The sequence below is a fragment of the Plasmodium fragile genome (genome assembly GCF_000956335.1).
Source record: "Plasmodium fragile strain nilgiri unplaced genomic scaffold supercont1.13, whole genome shotgun sequence".
In the NCBI taxonomy this organism is placed as follows: domain Eukaryota; phylum Apicomplexa; class Aconoidasida; order Haemosporida; family Plasmodiidae; genus Plasmodium; species Plasmodium fragile.
The window spans coordinates 352761-361691 of NW_012192593.1; the positions used below are offsets into that span (position 1 = coordinate 352761).

Below are 8931 nucleotides of genomic sequence, written 5' to 3' on the forward strand. Positions count from 1 at the left end.
AAAAAAAAAAAAAAAAAAAAAAAAAAAAAATTATGCCCTAACCTCTGCGCGGCGACGGAGAGGGAACATGTACCCATACAAGTAAAGTAAACCCTTGCGCTCGCAAAAATATGTGATGCTACCATTTTATCGTCGTCCTTAAGTAGGAGAAAAAAAAAAAAAAAAAAGAAACGGAACAGAAAGATAACCCTAACCCTATTTGGGATGACATGAGAGAAGAGTACCTGTGTTGAAGAACTCTTACGGTTACCCCTCATGCCACATGGGTTGTTTTAGCTCCCCTGTATGATCCTTCATCATGTTAAGGTGTTTTTTTTATTATATTTTTTTATTTGATTTGATTTTTGTTTTTTTTAATAGCAGCTTTCCCATAGGTGCATGGACGATTCGCACAAACAAGCATGTGTGCGTTGAGAGGGACGAAGGGAATGCCGTCGTCCCGTGTTAATACCCTGGCTTGTGTTGTGCTGACTCCTGCACCTGAGGAGCTGCCTGGGGAGGGCCATGTTGTCACCGCCAGGCGATAGTGTGATGAACACGCCCCGATTTTTTTTTGTAAGTGATTGTTTTTAACCGTTGTGCAGGTTGGAAGTATCTCTGCATGCTCGCCGCTTCTACCAAAGGAAGAAACACACGCACCCATCTGAGGAGGACCCCCCAAACAATTGTGGACACGCCCGATGTAAATTTGCCCAAGGATGAGTGACCACTACGAGCGGTACAGAAAGGACAGGAACAACAGTATCGCCAGTAGCACAAAGAGGAAGAGAAGAGTTAGTCCATACGACAATCATGAAAGGAAGAAGGAGCACCACGAGGACGGGACCTACAAAAGAGCCAAGCCGATGGAAGACGACGACGAGGAGGAGGAAGAAGCGAGCTATGGCAGGGATATGAAATTCTATAGGGAGCGCCTCAGGGAACAGTCGGATGACCGAACAAGGCGAGACCGAGAAAGGGACAAATATTACCAGCGAGGTTACGAACGGGTGAGAGACCGCGAGCGGGACCGCCACAAAAAACACAAGAGGAAAGAACACCTGTACCACAGCAGCGAGGAGGAAGACGAATACGCAGACGGAAGGAATGGCAGAGGCAGACACCACCGAGGGAGCAGCGGAAGGCACCCAGAAGACGCGGAGGCAAGGAGAATGCATCGGGAGAGGGATAAGCACGAAGCGAAGGAGAGCCGTAGGGACAGCAGGAGGTCGAGGAAACGCAGCACCAGTGATGATAGAACCGACGAGGGAAGTAGTGACAGAAGGAATGAACGGGAAGACCTACGACATCATCATGCCTCAGAGCGAAGTAGCTACTCGGAAAAGCACCCCAAGAAGAAGAAGAAGAAAAAAAAAAAAAAAAAAAGCGACTCCTCGTCTGATGAGGGAAGTAGCAGCACCGGGAAGGAGATGCATAAAGGGAGGGAAAGTGATAAAAGGGAAACAGGACGCAGTGAGCGTGGTGGTGGAGAACGACCCAAGGGGGGAGACAAAAATGGACCAGCGGTCGTTACTACTTCTACACCTGCCGCAGCGGGGGCGGATGGGACGGGTGCCAACAGATACCGCGAAGACGAAAGCAAGCTCTCCAGGCTGGAACGACTCAAGCGGTTCGCGCAGAGGATAATGAACATGGGTAGTGAAGAGGCCATCCCTCAGGTCAACCCCGAGGCGATACCCGAGGTGAACCCTAAGGCCAGCGCCAAGGCCACCAAGTTTACACTTAACAAGCCCATCAGCACCGCCGGCAAGAAATTCGACCTTGACGCGTTTGGGGCAGCCAAGCCATATGAAGACGATGTTAAGGTGGCGCAGGAGGAGGAGGAAGAGGGGAAGAAGGATAGTGCCACACGTCCAACCCTGGGAAGAGGGGGCCTGCTGTCCAGTTCACCTCGCAGGGGAGACAGCGGAGAAGAGCTCACGGAAGAATTGCCTGTAGGGGACGATAATGAGGACCCCCTCGAAGTGTTCATGCGAAATTTGGAGCAAAATTGCGAGGAGGTAGACGGCGCGGCTGTGGGCCACAACCAGGCCATAACGCTGGAGGAGATTTATACCTACGATGAGAACCGGCACCGGTTCGAGGGGGCAAAACAGGCAAAGGGGGAGGAGGAAAATGCTCATGGAGAGGCCGTCCACGCGGGGGAAGACAATAAAGAAATGCAAAAAACAGATGAGCAGCTGCCCCCCCAAAGCGCTGACATGGAAGATGACCAGAACGGAGAGGAATACCACCGATTGTTCATGGAAGCGCTGAGGAAGAAAGTTGAGGAGGAGGCAAAAGAGGAAGCCGAAGTGGAAGGCAAAGGGAGGGGAGCTTCTCCATCCCGTGATGCGGGAAGCAATTCGGAGAGCAGCGATCCAATTGAAAATTTCAGCGATGATAGCGAGTACAATGTCGAAACGAATGCTCTGAAGAAAACGAACAAAAAGTTGCTTCAAGTAAATCGTGATCAAGTGGAGTACCTGCCCATAAAAAAAAACATTTACGTGCAGGTAAGCGAGATCACAAATATGAAAGACAGCGACGTAGACCTGTTCAGAAAAAACAATGGTAATATAATTGTGAGAGGAAAAAATTGTCCACGACCAGTACAGTACTTTTACCAGTGTGGATTACCCTCAAGAATTTTACCCATATTAGAAAAAAAAAACTTTAAAAAAATGTTTGGTATACAGATGCAGACAATTCCAGCATTGATGTGTGGGAGGGATGTGATCGCCATTGCCGAGACAGGCAGTGGGAAGACCCTCTGTTATTTGTTTCCCCTCATAAGACACGTCCTTCACCAACCACCCCTTCGCAACAATGATGGCCCAATCGCTATCGTACTTACTCCAACTAGAGAGTTGAGCAAGCAGGTGAAGAGTGAAGCAAAACCCTACTGCCAAGCGGTCAACCTGAGAATTCTTGCCGTGTATGGAGGGTCAAATATTGGCACACAATTAAATACACTGAAAAGAGGAGTGGAAATATTGGTTGGCACTCCAGGGCGTATAATTGATATACTGACCATAAGTAATTGTAAGGTGACTAATTTAAATAGAGTTTCCTTTGTGGTCCTAGATGAAGCAGATCGTTTATTAGACCTAGGATTCGAATCTCAAATACATAACATACTTAACAACTGCAGGAAGGATAAACAGACGGCCATGATTTCAGCCACCTTCCCCACGTACATACAAAATTTAGCCAAGAGGTTGCTTTATAAGCCCATTGAAATTATTGTAGGTGAAAAAGGAAAGACAAACAATAACATATACCAATTTGTGGAAGTTGTAGAAGCGAGGAAAAAAATATACAGACTGCTGAAACTGCTTGGAGACTGGACCACCTATGGGTTGATACTCATTTTTGTGAATAAGCAATTAGAAGCAGATGTGTTATACCTGGAACTGTTTAAGTATGAATACAAGACGCTAGTTTTGCATGGTGGCCAGGATCAGGCAGATAGGGAATTCACTTTACAAACATTCAAAGAGGGGAAAAACAAAATACTCATTGCCACCTCAGTCATGGCCAGAGGTATTGACATAAAGGACATTATCGTTGTTATTAATTATGAGTGTCCTGATCATATAGAAGATTATATTCATCGTGTTGGAAGAACAGGGAGGTCGAACAAGATTGGCTATGCCTACACCTTTGTCACCCCTGACGAACATGCAAAGGCATATGATATATACAACCTCATTAAGAACAATATATATTATATGAACAAAACGATTGACATCCCTAGAGAGTTGGAAGAGCTAGTGCGCGAGTATACACAAAGCAGCAACTATGCTGAGGTGAAGAAGAAGGGATACAAAGGGAAAGGGTTCAAGTTTACTCCTAATGAAAAGTCTCGCCTTCAGATGGATAAAGCCAATGCCAAGAGGGAACTGGGGTTAGTGCGCGACAAGGAGGGGGCGGCGGACAACCCTCCAGGGGCAGAGGCCTCCGATGGGGAAGTGGAAGGAGCATTAGAGGGAGCAAGCGGAAGAGCGGCAGGTAGAGCAGGGGAAGGTTCTTCTATACTGGGGGGTAATGCTCCTGCGGTTGGAAGTACCCAGCCGGGCGCGCAACAGAGGCAAACGCAACAGAGGCAAGCGCAACCGCCTCCCCCACCACCACCCCCGCCGGGAGAGCCAAACCCACAATGCGAAATAAAACGAATCGAACTCGAAATACAAAGGATAAAAATGAATGACACCATGGACCTGTCGCTAAAGGCCAAGCAGATAAACGAGCTAATGAAAACCTACAACTTCGTGCAACAGCAGCAGAACACGCTCAAAAAAAATGCAGAAGCCGCACAAGAAGCAGAGATAGAAAAAATGGCCGAACAGGAAGCCACCAAGGCAACCCAACACATAAAAAATGAAACGGAAAGACAGCAACTCTTTAATAAAATTAAACAAGACGTGAAGAAAAAACTAATGGACGGCAAGCTGCAGAGCAACTCCAAAGCAGAAAACATTCACAGAAATATGCTTCTGAACTCGATGAGGACACGAAACATGAAAAAATACTCTCCCTTCATTCCTCACACTTATGTGATGGAAGACAACTCCATCATGCAGGAGTTCTACATTAATGACTACCCGCAACACGTGCGGCTCAAGATTTGCAACCGGGAGGTACTCTCTCGTATTTCAGACATGTCTGGTGCAAGGTGCCAGATAAAGGGCCAGTACTCCAACCCCAATCAGCCAAATAAGACCACCTTCCTGCTTGACGCCAAGCCCCTACACATTGAAATCACCGCGTCCAATTACAACCAGGTGCAGATTGCGCACAACGAGTTCACATCGATCATCAACCAGGTACTTCAGAATAGCAACATGAAGGGCCACCGCAAGGGGTGAAGAGAAGGGACATGTGCAAGGAAAAGCACAACGCGGATGCAACTATAATAGAGGGCATATGTCGTACACTCATTGCGAACGCGTGGCAGACACACCATCACGCAGTTCACTCTGTTGCACATGTCTCGTGGATCATGTCGAGTTGTTAGCCATTTCGTTTGCGTTTCTCCACCTAGTTGGCTAGCCTTTTTTTTTTTAATCATTAAGTGGGCTAGCGTGTACGCCGCTGAGTGGGGCACAACACGTCAAGTTGCCACTCCGCCTACATTTTGACCTGTCCCGCGTGCCCATATGTTTCTGTCCTTTTTCTTGTTTTTTGGGCGTTTTTTTCCAGTACATTTGGCACTTGCCCATTTGTATCGTAACATTCAAAACGCCATTTTTGTGGTTTTTTTTTTTTTTTTCTCTTCGCCACCGTTTGGCAGACCACTTAGTAGTGTCGCTGCTCCTACACACATTCGTATCTTTGGGAAAGGTTTCAAAGGGGTGCTGCAAAGAAGCCCACGCGCGAGCACAGTTTGTTGTTGACTTGTTTAAAAAGCACCACCCACGGTGGGACAAAAAAAAAAAAAAAAAAGAGGGCAGCCGGAGGTGTGGTCACTTGCACACACACGCGGCACCAATTGCATACAAATAGGTGCACACCGCTTGCAACTTGGGAAAAACGACATTAACTGTTCAGAAAAAAAAAAAATAATAAAATGGCTACCTAGTTGGCTAGCTCCAGCACGGAGTATGCTACGCTATGTTGTGCTATTTTATTCTTTTCTGAACAGTTCATGTCGCTTTCCCCGTCCAAGTTGTAAACGGGGGATGCACGGGACAAATGCGGACCGCTCGGGGGACGCGATCCTATCTTGCCAGGGACACCATCAATCACGCAGTGGTCAAAGTTATTCAAATGCGCAAAAAAAAAAAAAAAAAAAAAAATATGACAGATTGGCTAGCTGGCCAGGTAAGAAGCTTCTATATTCTTTGGGGCAACGAGTGAGCATCCCTCTTAAACGTCCGAAGCAGCACAACGAAACACTTACGCCGTGTCCACTTTCACCACTTGTCATTCTTCAAACTCCTGCGTGTTCATCTTGTCGTAGATGCCCTCCTCCTTCCCGAGGCCATCTTCCAGTGAATCGAACCCCTCTGCAGCAGCGCCGTCCAGTCCGTGTGCAAAGTCATCCTGTTCCACATCACCATCACTGTGACCATTCGATGGGGTTATCCCTTCGTCGGAGTTTCCCCCCAAACTGCTAGAAACATTTGCTTCACTCGTTGAAGTAGAGCTTTCACTACTCTGTGCATTTGAAGCATTTCGTGAAATAAAATTTCGTTTGTCATCCAAAAATATTAAATCGCCTTTATTGTAGGATAACACCACTTCAGTTATCTGTCTCGGCTGATTGTTCAGGTCATTACCGAACCATCTCCTCGTGTGTAGCGATCCTTGTATGTATACTCTTCTTCCCTTTCGTAAAAATTTATCCACAAGGTCAACAATGTTTTGATCATATACCACAACGCGATGCCAGTCCGTCTTGGACTTCAATTCATTTGTGTTTCTGTCTCTCCAAAATTCATTTGTTGCCAAGCTGAACGTGGCAACCTTGTCTCCTCCATTTAAAATTTTAATATCTGGTTCGCATCCAACTCGTCCTATGAGCATAATTTTGTTCAGCGACTTCTCCCCCGTCATGGGTCTGTTGTTGTAGTACCTCTTACCCTCATAGTTATAATCGCTTTGTAATTTCGTTTTGAAGAAATTTACCTTGCGCGTTGAATTTCTCCGCTGGCCTGAAATACCGCCCAGAGTAAATTTCTGCAACTGGGGGTCCCCCACGTATCCCCATATGGCTGGAAGGCACAGGACGTACAGGACGCTGCTTAGCAGTAGCGCTTTCATGCTTCCGTTTGGGGGGAGGGAGGGACAAGCGAGAGTAGCCTAGTGGGCAGAAGCGAACAGCCGACGTCGGTGGGCAACCTGCCACGCGTTAGAGGCAACCGTCAATGTGCTCTGTTCGTGATCATGTCGACGAAGCAGCCACGTGAAACAGCCATGTAAAACGGCTATATATAATAGCCAGCGGGAGGTAGGGGAAAACTGAAGCCACACGGATTTATCAATCGAAAAGGGAAAAAAAAAAAAAAAAAAAAAAGTTTCATCCGTGTGTTTTTTCCTCTATTTCTCTCTATGCACCTTTGGAACTCTTCCTTGGTGAGATCAAAATGGAGAAGGAACACGTGCGTGGGGGGACAGGGAGCCATACCCTTGGTATAGGTGTGCACCGTTTCTCACATTCGAACATTAACCCTGGGCGGGTCGTGCAGAACGAAGCCATTCCTCACAAACTGTGTTACATGAGTAGTCCACCTGACCAGGTCGCTGCACAATAAACTACCGATCAACCCAACTACCGAATCGCACTGCAAGTGGGGGAAAAAAAAAAAAAGCGACACAGAAGATAGGCAAGCCGCCCCCATCCTGTTTGTTGCCATCTCTATTAAGCTGTGAATACACAAAAGGATTTTAATGGTCCCCCCAAAGTGTGGGCCCTTTTTGTTTTGACGACAAAGCAGGTCACTCTGACCCCGCGGTGCTCGTGGAAAAGGGGAAAAAATGGAGTTTACACGCATAAAGTAGGCCACCTATGCACCATTATCCCCTTCTGTACGTTCAACGTCGCTGTACTGCTGCACTTATAGTGGAGTGCCCATCGTGGGTCTACTTCTTGTAAACCGCTTGTGCATGTTTGCCCCTCCATTTGAAATTGCAGTCAGGACTACTCTGCCCTTTTTGTTGTTTTGCCTTCTCGGTCACGATTGGGTATAAGTGGGCGAACATTGCGCCATGCTCTCCTCCTGCAGCCACACAGCAAGGGCTCCTCCATTGTGGTCTAGCATGCGAAACGTGCACTGCAGACTGACCAGGATACTCCTTCTTTGCGCTACACAACGGATTGAACAGTTGTGCCCACCTACCAGTAACACGTGTTGCATACCATTGGTCCTCACTGCAAGGAGGAACATTACACGCAACAGAAGGAGACACACCTGAGGTTGATGCTGTGACAAAGATTGTGCCTCTTACCAGTATGTTCACGAAACATATTGACCTCCAATTGATAATTTTCCTTCCCTAGAACAAAACAAAGCGTGTGAGGTCTCCTTTTTTTTTTTTTTTTTTTTTTCGTATTTTCCCATGCAAGCTTGGCGAATAATCATAAAACAACTTTTCTTCCCTCTCCCTGGTGCATACGTGTGTATGTATTTTTGTCCTTGTCCATTTTCACTTCCCTTCTCTCGCCCCTAAACTGCACGTCAGTGCATGTGTAGCCTACCCCATGAGTGGATACATTTCATGGGGTCCCCCATTTGCACACGATGTGCAGTGGAAGGACGGAAAAGACTACACTATTAAGGGCGGGAAAGAGGGAAAAAAAAAAAAAAAAAAAAAAAAACACTCTTCCATTTGTTTACTTAACCCGTTAACTGGCTAATCGCTTCCACACGAGGTTTATGCACCTTCCATGCGCACACGAAGAGGGCACATATGCGAATGGGGGAAAATATATGAAGATAGGCAAGGGAACCGTCCCGTGCGCCTCATGTACATACAGAAGACAAGGAAAAAAGCAAAGCAACGCGAAACAGAACAGCGACAAACCAAACAGCGCGAAGGACAAGTACTACCTCCCCTCGCAGTCTCTTTCAATGGTTACTATGTCGCCACTAGTTCTTCGCCCCATCTCCATCGCGTCCTTCCAAATCACTCTTCAACGCAAGCGAAAGGATCATCATTAACCTCGCCCAAGGTGCACTACGGGCAGACATATGCGTCGGTGCATTCGCGCTAACCGGGTTGGCGACAAATTCACTGGTGTGTAATCGCTTCGGTATTGCAACACGCTCGCCTTTCCATGGACATATGCTTGCCACCCCCTCCTCTCGTATGCCCGCACAACCACGCGGACGCAGCTTAAGACCTCCCTCCCCTCAGCCAAAACGGAAAAAAAAAAAAAATAAAAATAATTCTTTCCCTAATGTTGGGGTAAACCCGTTTACACTTAAAAAAAAAAAAAAAAAAAAA

General features: G+C 46.9%; 2 protein-coding genes across 2 annotated transcripts; one reads left to right on the forward strand and one right to left on the reverse strand.

Moving 5' to 3' along the window:
- Window positions 1-698: 698 nt before the first annotated feature.
- Window positions 699-4850, forward strand: AK88_01544 (uncharacterized protein; the record flags this gene model as incomplete). Its single annotated transcript, XM_012479179.1, has 1 exon — window positions 699-4850. The coding sequence occupies one exon, from the start codon at window positions 699-701 to the stop codon at window positions 4848-4850; it is 4152 nt and encodes a 1383-aa protein (XP_012334602.1).
- Window positions 4851-5907: 1057 nt separating this feature from the next.
- AK88_01545 (uncharacterized protein) lies at window positions 5908-6747 on the reverse strand (the record flags this gene model as incomplete). Its single annotated transcript, XM_012479180.1, has 1 exon — window positions 5908-6747. The coding sequence occupies one exon, from the start codon at window positions 6745-6747 to the stop codon at window positions 5908-5910; it is 840 nt and encodes a 279-aa protein (XP_012334603.1).
- Between the last annotated feature and the right edge of the window lie 2184 nt (window positions 6748-8931).